The 20,979-nt window shown below is 40.7% G+C and overlaps 1 protein-coding gene across 1 annotated transcript; it reads left to right on the forward strand.

Annotated features, from left to right (window-relative positions):
- Window positions 1-1,984: 1,984 nt before the first annotated feature.
- Window positions 1,985-20,765, forward strand: bcl3 (BCL3 transcription coactivator). The gene is made up of 9 exons (XM_080501120.1): window positions 1,985-2,027; window positions 2,882-3,005; window positions 12,651-12,759; window positions 17,148-17,349; window positions 18,134-18,222; window positions 18,389-18,466; window positions 18,818-18,985; window positions 19,432-19,531; window positions 19,626-20,765. The coding sequence occupies exons 2-9, from the start codon at window positions 2,893-2,895 to the stop codon at window positions 19,739-19,741; spliced, it is 975 nt and encodes a 324-aa protein (XP_080357246.1). The 5' UTR covers window positions 1,985-2,027; window positions 2,882-2,892; the 3' UTR covers window positions 19,742-20,765.
- The last annotated feature ends 214 nt before the right edge of the window (window positions 20,766-20,979 follow it).

The raw sequence follows: 20,979 nt of genomic DNA on the forward strand, positions 1-20,979 counted from the left end.
CAATAGTTAATACAGATGCCTTTCATGACACCAGAGCAGGATCAACATTAGGTTTCCCCTCAAGGGCTATTTGCCAGGTTAGATGCGGATCCAAGGCCACACAGTTGTGTGCACTCTCACCTCAAAGTGAGAACATCTCGTCAAGGCTTTTCTGTGCAGATTTTTCATAGTTTTCGTGTGTGTGTGTGTGTGTGTGTGTGTGTGTGTGTGTGTGTGTGTGTGTGTGTGTGTGTGTGTGTGTGTGTGTGTGTGTGTGTGTTGGTTTTTTATTTGCACTGTACTCCAAAGCTATGGGTGTGAATGTGAGTGTGTGCGGTGGTCCATCTCTGTGTTCGCTCTTCATACTGGTGAATTGTCCAAAGTCTGGACACAAGCTCATAGTCGTAAACTGAAAATATGGAGACTCAATTTAATTACAATGTGTTTTATACATCTTTAAAGCACTTTAAACCAAATACACACAAGTGCAGCGACTTTAGAGCGGTCTGGTTGAAACATCAAACGAAGATGTGGATTTTTCTCTCTGCTTTGGAGCATGAACCCACAACAACGTTATGATCCTTCCATCAGTTTTTACCCCCAAATCCCATGAAACACAGAGTTTATTTAGTAGAATGTGCTGCCAACACTTCAATAACATGGTGATTTTGGAACTCATTCTACAGTTTCACCTCAAAACCGGCAAATTCAAGTCTCAAAAAGAGCAGTAATACACAGTATATCTGATTATATAGCATCTCACTTAAAGAGTATTCGGTATTTAATTTAGACTAAATATATCAACTGTTTACTCATAATGGTAATGCGAACTAAGCGGGAGCCTTTTTAACAGGTCTTCTAACGACAACGCTGCAATAAAGAATGAAGAAACACAGGAATGAACTCGTTAAATCCCTCCTGTTATTATCAAAGTCAATCATTGTAATAAACTGGTGTCACATCAATACGCACTGGTTTGCTCAAAGTGACAGCCAGAGCCTTCCTGAGAAATGTTTTGAACTTTCATGCAAAACAGACATACGTCAAAGAGGACGGGAATGCAAAGAATTACTTTGAATTTAAAACACCCATATATTTTTTTTCTTCCGTCTCCCGGTATAATTACTAAGCTGCGCAATCACTTCGTTTCGGTTTTAAGGGAAAGCACCGTCAAGTGTCATCAGGACGTTCATTAAAACCGATGAACTCCGGCGCAGCTGCACTACCTGCACTCCTCAGCATAGGTGCGCTCGGATACACACTTTGGCCATGTTGCCAAACTTATTTTGACTTCATTTATTGCGTGTGAAAGTGCACGACTCAGTCATTTGAAACGTGTACCTTCTTCTTCACCGGCATCGCGAAAAGAAAACGAAAATGATTTGATCGCTTCCCATTTCGTACCATGGATATGGGAATTGCGCTCCGGTCCGTTTGGTGAACTTTGACGCAGCGCGGGGTGAGAGAGCGAGCGCGAGAGAGAGAGAGACACCTGAAACGTCTTCCAAGTCCTCCAGACGCGTCCACCCTCCGGTTGATGCCGAGGATCATGACCATGAACGGTGACCACCAGTCGGCTGCCACCGCGCCGCTGGATTTGAGCACCTCTGCTCGAGAGTGCGCGAGGTCCGGTGGCTCCAGGACTCCGGAATGCAGGAGTCAAGCCGGTGACGCTCGCGCGTCCGGTTGCTCGCCTGCGCCTCCGGCGTGCACAGGCACAGACACTTTGGACATCCACTGCCCCGCGCTCAGGGGCGCCCCGGACCCCAAAACAAGCGCTGGTCGCAAACGGACAGCAGACGCGTCTTCATTAAGGCTTCCGTTTAGGAAACGACCGATTCCTGTTGAACCCGAGAGCCGGGGGGACTCGCCTCCAGCAGAGAGCGGAGACCGGCGCTCTCCCACCGGAGCTGCGGATGTCAGATTTCGGGGGAGTTTGAGCGCGCCTCTGGAAAGACGCGTAGTGGTTTCGGCGTCTGCTCCTGTGCGGATAGAAGCAGCAAGTCCAAATGGATACCCCATTCGGTTTTTGCAACATTTCAGTTACGGTGAGCATCCAACACCCATCTACCCATTGCCTGAAGCTTTTGAAATAATTGATGTAAAGTATTTATTGATTGTAAAGACAAACAAGCAACAAGCCAAAAACAACGGAGAACGAGGACTGGAAGTGATTGGTCTGTTTGATATGTTTGAAAAACATTGAGACTTCTCTAAGTAACGAATTAATGAATTCCGCATTATATTATGCTGTCCTGAGCTTTGGTCCTCTAGTAAATAAGCCTCCATCCTTAAACAGATCGTGCTGTTTAACCCTTAAAATATCACAGCCTATATCAACGTTATGATTTAAATTCCTCACATAAATCAAAATGCATGCAAAAACAACACAGTCCGTTTATTCTTAGAGGTCGTTGATGTAAAACTCCTTTTTCATTTTGAAGCGTCAAAGAAAATGACTGACACGGTTGAAGTTTCTGTTGCAGCGTTTGCAATTTGCAGTGGACCATAACATTTTTTTTAGCAGGGTTGAATTACAATCTAATATTTTTTGTTTGAACATTAGTTAAACAGTAGTTTTGTTTTATTAGTGTGTGATGGTGGTTTAAAACACAGTGGAGTCAGGAAAATGTCCAGTCAGCTCTTCTGCAGCTATTTCTCTTCAGTGGGTTGCCTGCACAGACAAAAGTAGCTCAATAGGTCATGGCTTATATATAGAAAATGCATAGGCTCATGCAGAGCATGCAGACTTCCTTATTATGATAAATTACTTCTTTGTTATGAGACCTTTTCATTTTATGTTCAGAGTTTATTCAGGTTCTCCTCTCTTCCTCCTATATTTGTCTGATTATCTTTTTTCTTCATAATTTCTTCCTCTCTTTCTGTGTTTTTATTTGCCCAGGTCCCTACCAAATGCTCTGTTTACCCCCAGTCCCAGAGCCAAACCACCCTCTGGTCCACCAACCTGACAACTCGTATCACTCCAGCATCGTTATGGCGACACGTCAAGATGAAGATGGAGACACGTATGTTGATTTTTCTGAATTGGTCTTTGGTGGAAGTTACATTTTATTGTGTAAGTTTTTAACATACAACTCTATCCAGCCATCCATCTCAGTGAGTTGTGAAAAGCGTAATCTTTAAATATTACGACTGACCCACTTGTCTTTGTGTTTCATGTTAAATTTTATTCTCAAAGAAAATAGTAAAAGTAAAACTCTTAATGTTGCTTCATGTAGAACTCAATATGAGCAATTCGATGGGATGGACACAAACACTGCTCAGGCAAACAAGTCCAAGCCTGCAACCATATGACCCTAGAAAGTTTGACATTGCACGACCTGGAGGTCAGATGACAGTATAGTGTCATCCCAGTTTGTTTATTATGGTCTTCATGACTCACCTGCATTTGCACATTGCACAGGTACAGTCAGAAACTCCCTACATCTGCTGTCACTGCAATTCAACAAATTCTTCAACTCTGTTTCACTTCCTTCAAGAAAGACATGGTAACAGTGGATCAGGAATGATTCACTAGCTGCCCATGGAGACTTTGATCTTATACACTAACCTGTAAAATATAGGTGTGGGCTGCCACACTGCAAAAGCACTTGCACTTAAACAAACTAGTATTGTCTGTTGATTATTCTCGCATGGTGGGAGGCAGACGGGTTTAGTAATGAGAATACCTTGCGAATGGCGCTGCAGTGTTTTAGAACCACACGAATGCAAATATTAAACTTTAACGCATGGTTACTTTGCTTTGTATGCAGGTTTAACACCCACCCACACACTAACTGAAATGAGAAACTGATACAAGAACACACAGACACACTCATGCAGTCAGGTGACTGAAAACATGGCTCATCCAAGAATTAAATGGCTCCCTGGTGTTGCTGTTTGAAGAACTTCATCGTCATTTGCATTCACTCCAACAAAACCATGATGACCAACATTTAGTGTTGCCAAAAGTCCCGTGACTAGGAACAGCTGCTTATTGCCCCATATCTTCTTCATACACTTACAATAACATGAACGAATATGCAATGATATTGATTGTTACATTTTTTTACAACTGCAAAACTGAACCTGTTCTTCAAGACTTTAAGCTTTAAAGTCAAACTAATACGGTTTACGACAATGAATACAAATATTTACGGAGTAGAATAAAATAACACCCTAGATACAGACTGAAGCAACAAGTCAATGAAAGCCAATACAATGAGAGGAGATTTAAGGTGAGAGGTGAAGGAGGAGAATCATTTCCCTGCCTGAGATCCTGAAGTAAAAGGCTCTTCAGCATTGGAGCCCAATCAGCACAGTCAGTATTTTTTTGTGCACATTTTTTTTATTGACACCATAAACACATTATTGACACCATAAACACCTCCAGTATGGAGTACTGCATCTGTAGTAGTCACTATCTGATCACATTAATTAAATCAACAACAGTCAGTTACTGAATGCTTATTGGTCTCATCACTTTTGTCCCATATAAAATCAGCTGGAGAGTTTCCATCCATCCATCCATCCATCTTTCGCTTTGTGGGTCAACAATTTTTTTTTTTTTCTATTTAGTTTTATTATACTGTGTGATTCCCTTGAGGAAACTCCTTTTACCTACCGTAATAAACCCATCGGTAGCAGCCACTCAGACCAGCGCTCAGGGGGAGCTGGTGAGGGTCTCGTTCATGGAGCCACTGTGTTTTTTTGGGGACTGTTGGGGCACCCGAACTACCTGACATACCCAGAGGAAACCCATGCACTCGCAGGGAAAACATGGAAACTCCACACAGAAAGGCCCCGGGCAGGATTTCAACTCACGACCTTCTCGCTGTGCCACCCTTTTCTTATAGGGAGTTTTGTTTCTTGTTCCGCAGTTTTGATTTAGTTTCCCATTAGAGTTTCCAAAGGTGTCTTTATTGGATAATCTAGCTACTAGTTCAATGATCTCCAATTTACTTGGTTAACTTTTCGCTGTAAGTAACAAAAGTGGCGATTTTCCGAGACCTGCCAGCTCTCATCTATATGAATGATATGTTGCTGCTCCTTCTTTATAAGTTCATGAACTAGATAATTTTTTTGACCCTCCAAAAAAATCACTGGACTTTTGGAGACTTCAGTTTAAAGAAATCATTACAGGGAAAAATAAGCTTTAAATATTTGTTTTTTAACCGATTCAGTGTCTTTTCACACTTTGACCCAGATCATTGCTCAGTGCACCTGTAAAAGTTTCCTTCACCTCATTCCTTACCAATCATACAGATTATTGGTAATCGACACTTTCATTCACTTCTAATTGGGAAGGAGGTCTTCATATGATAAATATAATCATATTACATCTGAGTTTGCAGTTCATTCAAACTCAAGAAGACACTTGTATGGTGTGACTGACCATGCAAAACCACTTCCATTTATGATTTATGATATTAAACAATATGCATACTAAGAAAGCCTGTGACCGTGTGACAATGACCATACAACTGTGGTTGACCTGAGCCTCTTTCTCCCACTTACTCATTAACTTTAGCTAAACCTAATGAGTGAATTAGTCATCTGACTAAACCACAGTGCTACCAGGTCAGCTAATGTGTGACAACACCATTACAGTAATGCACCTACAACAGGTTATCCTGACATTCCAAAATAAATTAGACAACTAAATATAACTAACTGCTGAGTTGCTTTTCATTGACAGTAAGTAGCCAGTTAATAACTTCACAAGTACGATCACGTTGTAACCTTCAGTAATGTACACAACACTGCTTATTACTGAAACTTAATGCAAAAAAGGTGCAGAGCTATCTGTCACCTTTTACTGGTCGAGACGTTTTGTAGCATTGGCCTTGTACCCACTTGTTGATCTGTGGTTGTTTGACACTTTGTGTGAATTCTGCAGAAAGCAGCCTTCTCAGCCCCCCATCCATTTTCACACTGTGTGTGTTTGAGCGAATGTGTCTACGTGCGTGTGATTGATGGCGAGCACGCGCCTTCTCTTACGTCAATTGGCGTGTGCATCTTTTGTTCTCAGCGCCTCGGAGCCCCTTAGTTTCGGGAAAACCAGTGAGTGCTTGGTTTTAAACATGGTTGTGGTTTTCTCAGGTGTCTCTCTTTCTCTCCCTCTCTTTTTTTTCTTCTCTGTGTTTTTAAATGAATGGGCTCAAAAAACCCAAACATCCGCTCCTCACTTCCTCATTTACCGCTTTCTTTCTGTCATCTTCATCTCTGTGTCTCTCTTCATTTCTATTGCGTGTCAGTCACCGTCTTTTGTACCCACAATGTGCAGACGTGCAGGTTTACTTGCAGCTCAACCACACAGTTCAGGGAGCTCCTCAAATTTAAAGATCCACCTTGTAAAATGTAGTCAGGTTTATAATTTATTAGTCAGAAAAATCACGAGAAATCACTTTTTTGTAATGCCCTTACAAAATGTTACCCTTGATAACTATAGATGCTACTGCAACACGACTTGTTCAGAAATGGTTATTGTTGAGTTTATAAAACAAACTAAATATACGGAAAGGTGGTTTTAAGACTTAGGAAAGCTAATGATTTTGATGAGAAATATATCTTGAGTTGAAGACTGGTCTGTCACAGGCCTGGATATGCTATGGCTTGTGGGTCATACGCAGCCTGTTGTCTGTCCTTACGGCCCCACACAGGATCAATGAGGTCGCGGGTTTATTTGTCCAGTGTACAAAGTCCAATGTACCTTTGCTCGTCTATACTGTGCTTGCCAGCAAACACTCAGTACCCCACCAAAGAGTGAAGAAAGAACAACGGATGCAGCATATAGATTTTTTTTAACTTGGCTGTCCTAATACACTTGAAGTCAAAGAGAACGCTGTGCTCATTTGTAGGAGAGCAGATCATTGTGTTCAAGGATACTGAATCAACAATACCAGGAATAAAAAAAATACAAAAAGTTGACTGTTGCTGATGCAGAGCATAGCATCATAGCATTTACTGGAACTTTCATGTGTATCCATCTCTAGAATTTCCACAGAAAATGAAGAAAACATCCACTGAGCAGCAGTTCTCTGGACAGAAAGTCTTGTTTATGCAAGAGGTCAGAGAGAAATGACTCAACTGGATCGAGATGATAGAAAGGCAATGGGAACTAAAACAAACAAACACCAATTACAAGAAATGTATGAACAAAAACCATATCCAACTCCGCAACACATCAAACCTTCAGGCTGATAGGCTACAGCAATAAATGACCAAACAGAATGCCACTCCAGTCAGCCTCAGGAGGAGGCTGACACTACAATATGCAGGTGCAACAAAATCGGACAATACAAGAAAGGAAAAATGTTGCCTGGTCTGATGAGTGTTAAATTGTGTTTTATTTTTATTTTATTTTTATATATATGTTAGGTTCAGAGTTTCACGTAAACAACATTAAGGCATGGATCCATCCTGCCTTACATTGCCTTCATGTGGTGCAATGGTGTGATGAAGATTTTCATGGCACACTTTAAGTGCCTTTAGTATCGATTGAATCAACCGAGCATTGTTTTAATTGTTACTGAGCATGTCCCCCCCCCTTCATGACCACAGTGTTGAGTCTTTTGATGGATACTTCTAGCTGGATAACACACCATGCCACTGAGCTCAGATCGTCTCAAACAGATCTCTTGAACCTGACAATGACATGACTGTACACCAATGGCCTCAGAGATCATCAGATCTCAAGCCAATGGACACATCTGAAATGTAGTAGAATGATTCATTTGCATCACGGCTGTGCAGCTGACCAATCTCGAGCCACCGTGTGACACTGTCATCTCAATATGGACCATAATCACTGATGTAAGTGGGGGTCCAACCCAGTACTGTCAGAGTATTCCTAATAAATTGGCCAGTGAGTAACATACAATGAAACTTTCAATTATATGGAAAACATCTGGCATATTGAAAGCAGTTGATATTTAGTGGTCTTTTACACATAGGTTAAAAGTTGCCACTCATTCATTTCTGATGCTGGAAGGACTGATACAGGAAAACACAATTCTTAAAATGAACACATTACATGAGTAAGTGCTTTTTTTCCAGAGCACATTGAAAATCGAATATTTACCTATGTCTTGGGTGAACAACTTAAAATTTGTAATAGAAATACATGCTATTTCTGGATTGTTTACCGGGGGTGGATAGTAGGCATAAAAGGTCATACTGCATTAGAATCTTGTGAGAGTGGATTTGTAAAACAAAAACAAACACTGAAAGCTACAGAAATTGGTTTGTCTTGTGAAATGAAAGCCTTTTGCTGACATTAACCTGAACGGAAGTACAGAGAGGATTTATGATATTTCAGCAGATTTTGACAGCCACAAAATAGGATGAAATAAGTCGAGTCATTTGTTGAATTTTTAATCACAACAATATTGAAAGAAAACGCTCCTGTGCAAATAGAGGACATAGTTGTTGACATCTGGCCTCATGTTGAAATTGTGTGTTTCGACCTTTTCAGATTTTGTGAAATACTTGATTGTCGCGTACTCATATGTCTTTGGGCTAAAACAAAGGGAAAGCATTTGTACTTGTGGTCATTTTACTGGTCTGTTCAACTTAAAATTTAATTGGGCTGTGTGTGGCAACTGAACGAAAATGAATTTTGACTTATTGAGTGTCAAATTTCTGACTGCTTTCTGAAAAGGTTCCCAAATGCAATCATATACTGTCTGACTGAATCAAAGGTCAAATTAATGGCATTCCAGTAAATTGCGGAATGGATTTGAGTAGTTATAATAAGTTGTAACACTTGTGAATATGAAAGAGGATGGAGCGTCTGGCAAAACAATAAACTGCTTTGTCATTTAGGTCTCTGCAGGCACATTTCCTATGTGACTACCTCAGCTCCAGCAAAATCTGGAAGTGGTATGGTTGCTTATGACAAACACAGCAGGCTTTGTAATCGTCATTTCTTGTTAACTGGACGGAGTTGTGTTTTTTTTTTCTTGTCTTTTGTTTACTATTCACACATACTGACACATCACCTCAACGCTCAGCTGATCCACAGACCACAGAACAAGTTTGGCTTCAGTCTGATCATTTAGCCTGGCTCTACCCTCGCCCTGCACACCAAACAGGATACCGCACATATGCCTTTTCTTTAGCTTCTCGTTTTTCTTCTTCTTCTTCTTCTTCTTCTTTACTCTCACGGTCTCACACAAACACATACAGTCGAACTATCTGTGTAAGTGCGGGATTCCTGTCTGCGTCAGTGCAGCAATGCCTGGGGTTATCTGGGGCTGTGGTCTGCCCCACTTCCAGGAACAAGAAACAGTATAGTTTCATGTTAAGAGAAAAGAGAGAGAAAGAGGCAGAGAGAGAGATGGATGCAGATATAGATGGTGTAACAAGGTAGGTAGAATGACGTTATATGATGGCTATATGAAGGCAAACGTAATATTTGTTAGCTCTGAATCATACTTTTTTTCACAAGGTCAAATTGGAGCTGTAATTGTTCTGCTCAACAGAGCATCACTTTTCACACTTACTCGATGACTTAGAATGAAAAACTCCTGGCCAAGTTATATTTGAACTATATTTAACCATGCCTGGATTTGTCACGCCTTTCTACGTCAGACTTATCGCTTAGGCACTGCAGGAACTTTATTAAGCAAATGATGATAGTTGAAGGCATGTACAGTAATTGTGGCTGTCGTTACTGATTTAAGTAGCGTTTAGCTCAGTTACAGGAACAGGGATCGGCTGAGGAAAATACCACCACGCTCACTAAACATACAAAGTTCTGCTTTTCACTCTGATGTCAGGAGCAAATCATCCAGCTGTTAATCATAGTTGCACTTCCATGCTGGTCTCGCTCAGCAGCATTTATTTTTCTTTTTTAAATATGTGCGTGAATGACGCATGCACTGTACCTGTTGAATAAATGTATATGTTCAACTCAGGTCCCTTTTACATGACAACAAATATCAGTATATCTGCAAAACTTTATTCACTTTTGGGGGTCTGTTTACGCGGCACTGGTGTGCGGCTCCACTATATACACAAAGTTTTTATCCCGTTTCCCAAGGTGGAAAGGTCCTTTCACAGTCGCTATCGCCTCCTGCAGAGACTGCCGGAGGCTATGGAGTGCTCTTACTACGCATGCGCATTTATCTCCGTGGTATGACTCGCGGTCCGTATTCTAGTTTTATCGTCCATATCAGTAGTTTCATAGTTGAGACGTACCCCTAATAGCATCCAATGTGCCATCAGCCCATATGGATGTCAGGTTCTCTCCATTTTCTTCACGTTTATAGAGTATTGTTCTCTGCACACGTCTGTGTAGTTTCATTACAAAATCAAGCAACAGCACCCTTCAGTGGCCCGGCATACTAACTACATTGTTGTCAGTGTGTCCACTGCTGCAGTGTAAACACACTCCTTTTTTTAAAACGAATTAGGTGTTGTCACGTGAAACGTTGTCGTGTAAACGGGGCTGAGGTTCTGTATTGCGCTCATTGCTTGGTTTTTAAAAATGTGTTTCCCTGCAACTGCTACCTGACGGTTGATACATGCATATGTTTCAGTTCTGTTTATACTTTGATTTGATTTGACAAGATAAGGTACTGTGGTACCGTTTGACAGTTGGTAAATAGATGGGTGGATAGATTTTTTTACAGGGATGTTACACATTCTACATCAATGGGACTCAGCTGAGAAGAGACGTTGCAAATGCAATTGTTACTTTCCTTGTATCCATACGAAGGATCTTTTAACCCATTCTAAAGAAATATACCTGTTTCCTGTTACATACCAGCTCAGAATATCTATGACTTATCCACTGGATGAAGCTGCCTGAGTAAACTGACAGAAAGCCCCACAGAAACCATACAGCCTAATAACTCGATGTCAGCGTACACACAGCAGATAGAGGCAGCCAGTGATAACAGGAAGTGACTTAAAAAAAAGTCTGTCTCTTACTGGAAGCTGGTTCTTCTGATAGCTCGAAAAAGAAAAATGTGAAAACTGCTGTTTTGCTTTCTACAGCATGCCCTCTCGTTACTCAGTTTCCTGCCCTTCCCTGTCCTGGCCTGTGTTTGTTCTTCTGCCTGATGAACATAGACCACAGATAGGGGTTTTCGCTTTAATCTCGATAATGGCATGTGATAAAGAGTACTCTGTGTCATGTCTGGACATCTGTGCATGTCTTTTGTATAACAGTCAGTGAGATGACTTAGATTGGTTGAGCAAGTTGTTTTTGATCACTGTTCTGATCACAAACAAGCTTTACAAAACTTTAAATGTGTTGGAGTCAATGAAGAGAATATGTGATGTTTCATCTGCTTTCATCTGCCTATATCTTTTCATATATCAGTTGGATAGATGTGAAACCAACAGCATTTGATAGCTTTGGCTTTGTGGTTCTTACCAGCCGATGGGTCCTCTTCCCAAGGCTCGCCAAGTGTCGTTGGACCAGCGTTGCAAAAATTGCTAACTTGGAAGATTATTACCCGACTCAGTTTTTTTTATTACAGCTCAGCACGACTTCTAAAAGCTTTATTGTCACCAAAGTGCTCAATAGCAAAGCACAATTTTCAACATCTTAAAACAGGATTTGTGCTCGATAAACCATCCAGTGGTCGGCCTGCTCCTGCCGAAGAAAACACCAAACTAGTGAAGCAGAAGAGATTCCTAAATTTCCACATGTGCTGAATGATCTTGTACACAAATTGTTTTAACAACCTGTGCAGTTGTGTGGGTCTTTTATCACACTTTGAAGTGTCCACTGAATCCAGTATTTGGTAACGCTGAAATGACTTTACCTGGCTGAGTTTGAACGCCGGCTCCAAAGGTTTGGTAGGTTTTGGTGATCCATGCTAATACAATGAATGATGGTACACTTACAGAAATTGCAGAGTAAAAGCTGTGTATTGCTGTTGGCTTCATATCTCTCAGACTGAAAAGTGACAATAAAGTAAAAAAGACACCCTATGTTCACTTAAACAAGAAAATGGTCAATATTTATATGCTCTAAACAACAAACTAATCATCTCCAAGTACTATAAAAGCACACCAATTGACATGTTCAAAATAAGTTTTAAAATTTAGTAAAGCTTCAGTTTTTGCTTGCCAATACGAGGTCGCCAACCAACTAGGTGAAAAGTTAAGACATCCGGATAGATTGGTTTGAACTGGCTCGATGACTTCAACTGAACCTGGCTTGTATTTAAACAACAATCTAAAAGATGTAATGAGTGATACGGGTGCGGTTAGGTTAGGCATTTCTCTTCTTCTGATTGAGCCGATCTAATTACACCTGGATATTTTCTGTCTGAACTAATATTCTCCTGTATATAGTGCTGTTTCTTATGAAAACCATACACCAATGGTATGGAGCTTCACATGCGTGTACTCCAGACAAGGGACGCATTATAGTTTTTCATTTTGGTTGCTTTTTTTTTTAAGTGGTTACAGTCCATTGGTTTAAAAGGTTTTATGAACTTGAATCTGAATAAACTTTCAAACGTCATAAGCCAGATGATTACATAGCAATTGACTCTTAATATGTAATTATCTAACAAATCAGTCATTATCTACTGAAGGCATAAATGTAGGAGTATGGTTTGCAGTTCAAAGCTGAGTGAATTCACAAAACAAAACAAAAAAGTTTGATCTCCTTCCTTTATCCTTGTGTCTGTTTGTGTCCATTACAGAGCTCTCCATATTGCTGTGGTGCAGGGAGAGTTGGGCATTGTCTACAAACTCATTCAACTCTTGCAGCTGGCTGGCAGAAGCCTTGACATCTACAATAATCTCCGTCAGGTAAAACAAATGCTTTATGAAGTCTTACCACATCTCATCTTCATATTTTGTATGCACATAAATTTCACAAGGAGCAAATTGATGGACTCATAACTATTTGTTACATTTACCCACATTTACCTGGACAACCAGCACTTTTTGGACTTTTGTTTCAACAAGATTGACCAGGATACATTGAGCACATTACCGTGCCTCACCTTTTTTTTACATAAGAAAGACATAACTGTAACATGGAAAATAATGAAAGAGGAAGTGCCTCTGTTTCCTCCTTGCCTTGCACTACCTTATCATATACTCTTGCAGTCATTGCAGCTGAAGGGTTATTAGACGAATTTACTCTTCCCGGTTTCTCCACCTGTATTGGCCACAAGCCAAACCCATACGCATTCTGGTAACAGCTCTGTGGGTTTTTCCAGTGTTCTGTTTTATTCTGTAATGAGTTTTTGAGTGATGAGATCCTCCACAACAAGGAATTTTCAGGGTTTGCCACATTGTGAAATTCAGAGGATGAAGCCATGATCATTAAGCAGTACAGTGAATTCCTCCAATCGATAATCATTGACTCATGATATTTGATGTCTTGACCTTAACTGAAATTATATTATAAATATGTTATAAAAGGCTATGATATTGGTTGGAAATCCTGTCAATTTGTGATTTCATTTTCATAACTGTTTTCTCTGACTAAATAATGTATTTTGTACTTTATAGTGTGCCTACAAAACGTTTTGAAAGAGGAACTGTGATAATTTTTCTCTGTTTAAGTTTCTACATTCAGCATAAATTGTACTGTATTTATCTAGCATTTGTACAAGTTATTTCTGAGTGGTTCCCAGTCGAAAGCCATATGATCAGCTTCAAGCCAATTCTTGCACATTCCATATTTTCCAGGTCTACATTTCACCAGCTTTCTGTCTTTTTTTTAACATACAGAAAAAAAGCTGAGCCACAAAAACTTTAGTTCTGAAGGCTTAAGTTTCACACCATGCAGGACGCCACAGACATGCTTACCAGAAATAATACCGATGCTACCGGCGGTTATTGTCTTCCTCATTGCTAACACTTAACAACGTTGGTTTTGTGATATCCTGTGTATGAAAATGCATGTACAACAGACACAAAGACTCACACAAACTGTCTTTTCACACACACTTTCATGTACCAAACCATAAAGGGAGATTTACAGGCACACGTCCTGTCACAGTCATTTGCCTACCAAATTGTGTGGTTTTAACTGAAAACCAGGTATAAAGGCTGCACTTAAAACAAGGGAACTTTTTTTTTTTTTTTGCAATTCATATAATTTACCAGACATATTTAAAGCCTCTTTCCTGCTCTTGGATAGTTCCCAAACACACAAAGAAATGAAATTACAGTTTCTCCAATAATGATGACAAATCCTGAGTTTCTGTGGTTTAGTATGTGGAACTTTCTGACAGAGTGTTACTATCACTATTGCAGCACCAATAGAGCTAGTGCATGATTTTCCTTCCACTCCCAGAACTACTATGATGGCAGAGACGGCTGTTTGATACACCCACACTGGTCACGCAGTCAATGTGACAACAATAACACACTGTAGTGGTCTACTTTTCACTGCTCCTGCAGCAGCTGATGTTGAATTGCATGGCACGCCACTGGCACCAACTGAGCTCAGGTCCATGGGGGCTACCTACACCAAAAAAATATTTTTTTAAAATGCAACTATAATCATGCCTGCAAGGTCATTTGCAGCAAATCATTGACGTAAGTCTTACTAATAAAATACTGTGTGAAAACACCTTTTTTCTTTAACTGTTTCCTGTTGGCATGTAATTAGCATATCATTTTATGTTTTTATGCAACTATGTGTGTCGTGCATGCACAAACGAGACATCCGTGTGCGCGATTTAGTATTCTTGTTCCGAGAAGTCACATGACGCTCCCCCCCACCCCCCCTGTTTCTCAACATACCTTGCACTGAGGTTCAGAGGGTAGTTTACAGGGACTTTCCCTTCCTGCGCGTGCCTCTCTCTCTCTCTCTCTCTCTCTCTCTCTCTCTCTCTCTCTCTCTCTCTCTCTCTCTCTCTCTCTCTCTCTCTCTCTCTCTCTCTCTCTCTCTCTCTCTCTCTCTTTTCATCCTTCTTAAAAAAACGTACTTTCTAACTACGTACACTTGATGACTTGACTGATTAAACTGTCATCTATCTGTCAACACTGCTGACGTAAAAACGCAAAACGTTTATCTGTTGAACTTTAGCGACTCTTAAGTAACAGAAGAGAAACGTTCATTTCTTTGGTCTTGCCTCCTGCCTTTGTTTAGGTTTGGCACTGCTCATCCCCTTCGGCTGTTTTTCATAACCGGCAGCTTCCTCTCATCTTTTCACCCCGTTCATGTTCATCCACCCATTTTGCAGGAATGCAGCTATGTGAGGACAAACCTCGGGGAAAGCGATGGGGTTTTCCCTCGTTATCCTGTCTTTCCCCTGGACTCCACTCTGCTACTTCCTCTTCTTCCTCTGTCCTCGGTTTCCCCATCCCCACTCCCCTCCTCTCTTGCTTCCCACCCAACATCTTATCATGGCTGGATCTTTGTTTCGTCACTAACTTTTACAGTAAGCGTGAGGCAGTTTGCCAGTTCTGTATATGGTCTATTTATAAAAGGCCTTGACGTGTCGCATAATCTCACAATCTGTACAGGAGCGGGATTTATTTAAGCCACATTAAGTGTGTGTGTGTGTGTGTGTGTGTGTGTGTGTGTGTGTGTGTGTGTGTGTGTGTGTGTGTGTGTGTGTGTGTGTGTGTGTGTGTGTGTGTGTGTGTGTGTGTGTGTGTGTGTGTGTGTGACTCATAGGATTCAGGGAAACGACAGAGAAGGGAGGGACACTTGCACTGACACATGGGAGGAATTCCACAAAGATGCTCTGCCACTGCCTATTTTTTAATAGTCTTTCCTGGAACACACACACACACACACACACACACACACACACACACACACACACACACACACACACACACACACACACACACACACACACACACACACACACACACACACACACACACACACACACACATTACAGCAAAAGTGAAACTTAAGGCAACACTCTGTTCCCAATTGCTGTAACTATTGTGTAACTTGACCAGCAGCTAAAAAGTCCAGGATGAAAGACTTCCCTTTATGACTGAACTATGAACTGAACATTGCTCATTTTAAACAGCAGGTTGCCTTTGCCTTCCATGAGTGTAGTTGACATAATTATAAACAGGATGATACATGCTGACCTCACCCGAAAGAACATCCTGGATTGCAAAAGTCATCTCATTCAGCTCCTAGAAGATGCATTCACCCTCATTGCATTCATCCAAATGCCTGATAAACTGTTTTTTAACTTATGCTTTTCCTTGAAGAACAAGTTTTATCCAGAACAACTTCCTTTTTGATTAATCACACTGTCTTATACTAGGGCTTTATTTTCTCTTCTAGTGTGGTTTGCTCTGTAGTTTCTGCTACACAAGTCTTGGTTTTCTAAATGTATTTTCTAGAACAATTAATAATGTAGGTGTTTGTTTGTATGCTGAAATAGATACACGCAGTCACACCTGCATGCAACACATGATCTTACATAATGATAATTTAATGTCTAGTCATAGTTCCTTGTTCATTTATATCTGGCGAGAACTCATGCTTGAAGGCATTGTTTACCAGTGTCGTTGACCTTAACCTGTAGAACTGGTGAGAAATGAGCAGAGGCCTTTAATAGGAACCACCACACACTTCCTTTGACTTTGCCTCCAAGGACTCGACTATTTCATCTCCCTGTTAGTAGCTTGTTAGTACCAGCTCTAGACGTCAAGCTTTCAACCCACAATTAACCTTCTCTTTTTTCTTCAACATTTTTTTCTGCTTTTCTTCAGACCCTCACATGTTTCCAGAGACTCTCAACTCTTTCAGCTGCTTGGTTTTTCTTTTTCTGGTACATATAAATGTCCTTTGTAGCTTTTTCTTTTTGGGGACATTTAGCCGGCACTGTCAGTCAAATATGGTAATTTTGAGTTTTCAAAGGTACAATAGCAGCATTCCGTTGTAACACAGTGCCATGTAGTCATCCCAGATGTTATGTCCCTGTATTTCATACATGTAAGTCACATGGCCACCCAAATCGCTAAAACAATAGATGTGACTTATTGTGACTTATTGCATAAAATATGGTCTCTGTCTCATTGGCACTTCAAAATGTTCCAGTTGTGGAGTAACACTGTCCAACTTTAATGGGGCTCCCACACTCTTTCCTGTCTTGTGTGTGCTGCAGTGTAGAACAATCAACTCATTTTATGAAGCACCTCATTGGATCAATAGAGTTATGGACGTTCAAATGAAACCCTGTTCCTGTGTTCCTCTTCAGACTCCTCTTCATCTGGCAGTGATAACCAAGCAGCCAAACATGGTGGAGATTCTGCAGAGAGCAGGGGCTGAACCGTCGGCCTTGGACCGCAATGGCCAGACGGCGCTGCATCTCTGCTGTGAATACAACCAGCATGACTGCCTGTCTGTGGTCCTCTCTCTGTCCACATTGTCCACATGCTTAGAGATCAGAAACTACGAAGGTAAGTGGAACTTCTTTGAAGAGGCTTTTTGGTAGAGATTGTACGAGAGGTATTACCAAAGAAATCTTCCGAATGACTCGTGAGCTGTCTTTGATAAGCTTTCAGATCATATCTATTTCCTTTGCAGTTAGTTATTCTAAAACATTCATTTAATTAGGACCGTCGTCTGCACATCACTTGATTTTGTCCATTTTTGACATATTGTTAAGTGCCAAATTTTTACACACTGTTTGATTAACAAGTAATATTATTACTACATAAATCAGGGTATGGTAGGAACTGTATGACATAGTACAGCTTCTAGCTGATAATGTAGCTGCTACTGCCTCTGCAGGTAGTGCGCGGCAGTATTTTGGGAGATAAGAGCAATGAGAAGCCATCGTCAGGGGCTGGGTTTATCATGCTGGATGTGTGGGTGGATAAACATATTTCCTTCCTCTGTGGTTAAAGTAACACATCCTGATATGAAAGAGACCCTTCCAGAATACAAGCTTTTCTTTTCACAGTGACTTTATCCTCAACATTATGTAACATTCAAATCGCTATCTTAGCAACATAAAATAAAGAGTAGTGCATGTTTGTCTATAAGTGAGTGAAGAGATGAGCCCACCCCCTCACACAGCATCAACCTCAGCTGAGCTCTGCCTCAGCTATGGATAGATGGATTATTATCAATACCACCTGAAATATTATTCTAAAACCTTTTAAACATAAAATGCATTCAATAATATGTACTACACATTGATATATAATGTCTCATGCATTTCTTTGTTCTACATCTCAGGCTTGAGCCCACTCCACCTAGCTGTGCTGCACGGACGACAGGATTTGGCTCGGCTGCTGCTGGATGCTGGAGCTGACATCAACGCTATGGTGAGTCCAGTCTGCAACTTTGACTCTTTCACTTCGACTCAGCACTTTGGCTTTCACAATTTCACTTTGATTTATTTATTTATTTATTTATTAACTTACATTTACCATCAAAGTTTTTTCCTGACTTTTCTCATGGTGTTTTTTTTTTTTTTCAATTGTCAATCAGGATGTCAAAAGTGGCCAGAGTCCCCTCATGCATGCTGTGGAAAGCAACAACGCAGACATGGTCCACTTCCTCATTGAGGTACTGACTTTGACTGAGCAAGAGTGAAGGTTATTACTCAGCTCTGTTTGAATAATCCTGGCTATCTAATTCCAGGTCAAGCTCACCACACATGGTGGTACTTTTCTAGTTTTAGAGTAAGACCATCGAACACTTGTTCACTTTTATGATGAGACTTTGCCAACTGCACTGATTGTGGTGCAGAGGTTAAGTTATCTATTTTCCTTTCTTCATCTTGAAATTATTGCCTTTATTCATCTTTGAGAGCCCTTCGCCTCCCCGTGAAGCTATGTAATGTTTCACTTTTTAGTATTCGGTAAGTTCTACTTTGGTTTTCGTTATGAATCACATCCTTCTGTTTTCTTATTGCAGAATAGATGCGATGTCAACAGCCAGTCGTACAGTGGGAACACGGCCCTGCACAGTGCCTGCGGCCGGGGGCAAGTAGACAATGTGCGATTGCTCCTGAAAAGTGGCGCGGACAGCAGCCTCAAGAACTACCACAACGACACCCCAGTGATGGTGGCTAAGAACAAAAAGGTTCGGCAATTCAAGTTTTTAATGTGTGTTTTATTTGATTGTTTTCATGACCGTACATTGCTGTGTCTGCAGAATTCCCTGCAGGAAAATGACACGCCAAAATGTTACCAGACTGACTCTGAGAGAGCTCCTGTCATTGTCCAAAATGACTATTTCTCACTCAAGGTTTATCCTGGGAAATCCCATCCATTTGTTATTGCCGTTATGTCAGAACTAATGCAAACAACTGCAGAACCTACTCCACTCAACTGTGTTTAGGACAGTGAGAACTAATAGGTGGAGCCTGATATCCAAAAGTAAATGTGTGTATTCTTCCCTCTAGAGGCCAGAGGAAAATGGTGCAATTTTTTTTTTCTGCCACCAGCCTTGTTTTGTGTGATGACAGTAGTACATCGAACGTGACAGTTCGATACCACAGAGTTGTAATCCACTCCCTCACTTTGCAGATTGCAGATGTGTTACGAGGGAGAGGCTCCAGGCAGATAAGAGTTCAAGATCAACACTGTCGGTCCAACTCGCCACATGGGAGCAACTTTACGGAAAGTGGTGAGAATATTTCCAACGATTTACTCCACAAAGTTCCAAAGAAAAATAAAATGAAAATCACAGTGTTTAATCTAAATGCATTGCTTTTCTTTAGGCTCTCCATCTCCCAGCAACAGTCGAAGATGTTCTCCTTTGACTACGTCGCCACTCCATCATAGTGCATCCCACTCTCCAAAGACTCCATCAATGCTTATACTTCCATTTTTCTAGCGTGTGGTTATTGTTCAGTGAACTATGCAGCTACCTCCACACAACCAAAGACTGATGATTGAACAGGACGTCGAGGGTCGAGTTCTTCCACTGCAGGCTGCGCCTTGAACCAAAGATTCCATGTTTTTCAAAAGACAGTTATAGACGGTGTCCCTCTCGGGTTCTGATGTCTTCACAGAGTACCTGCTGCTTCTCTGATCGTTCTGCTGCTGTTGTGGGGATTTTCCTGCTGACAGGGATTTCAGTGGCACGAAGCTGAGCAGCTTCAAATGCATCAGTGCATCAATAGAATTGTGCCACTGTTTGTCATCAAGACTGAGCACAATTTATCTTTGAAAGTGCCTGGAGATATATGTGAATGGTCAATGAACTACTAGTCCCTTCAGGCACTTTGCCCTCATTTAACGACATTAGATGTGTTAGAGGGAGGTACAATGTCACAAATGTCCACATGGTAGGCTGAGCTGTTTTAACATTTTCAAGCTGTTATGTATGAACTATCAACAAATCAATTCTGCTCTAATGTGAGAAAGCATTCCAAATAGTTAAAAAAAATTTTTTACCAACACTATTGGTGATCATATTTGGGTATGGACTGGAGTTTATCAAAGCAGATATCTCAAACATTTATTAAAAGTTGTATATACAGCTTTCAGTTAAAGTAAAATCAGAGACTTCTGAGGTTACAGTTATAACAGGCAATATCTTTCTGACTAATGAAATGTAATTTCTGCAAGTAAGATATGACATTGTGGATATATTTTGAATGGACCAATAGAATCATGAAATTATTTGATCTATTAAAACTGCCAGCTGTATCCATGGCTTTACTTGAACTCTGGAGAACATTGCATTAGCATTTTGAAGATCTTAACCATCAAGACTCTTTATGCTTTTGTTAGTTTGTAGTCTGCCTATTGTAAAACAGATTGCACAATGAAACTCCTCTTTTCCCTCGTTTTGATAATAACCCTCTTTGAGAGTTTTTTTTTTTTTTTTTTACTGCACATGTGTGCATGTTTGTGTCTGCGTTTTAATTCCTGTGAAAAGTTGTAGATATTTTTCTAATAAAACCTATAAAAAAAATGGCTGGTATTTTGTTTTGCCCTCGGTATCAAGACAAAAGCAGAGATGTGATTGGTCAGATGCAGGTACACCGAGAAAGCAACGTAGTGATTGGTCAACTAGATTTAGATTCTAAAACCAACACCGTGATTGGCCAGTGGTGGTTTAGCCTC

Source organism: Blennius ocellaris (assembly GCF_963422515.1).
Source record: "Blennius ocellaris genome assembly, chromosome: 8".
Taxonomy (NCBI): Eukaryota; Metazoa; Chordata; class Actinopteri; order Blenniiformes; family Blenniidae; genus Blennius; species Blennius ocellaris.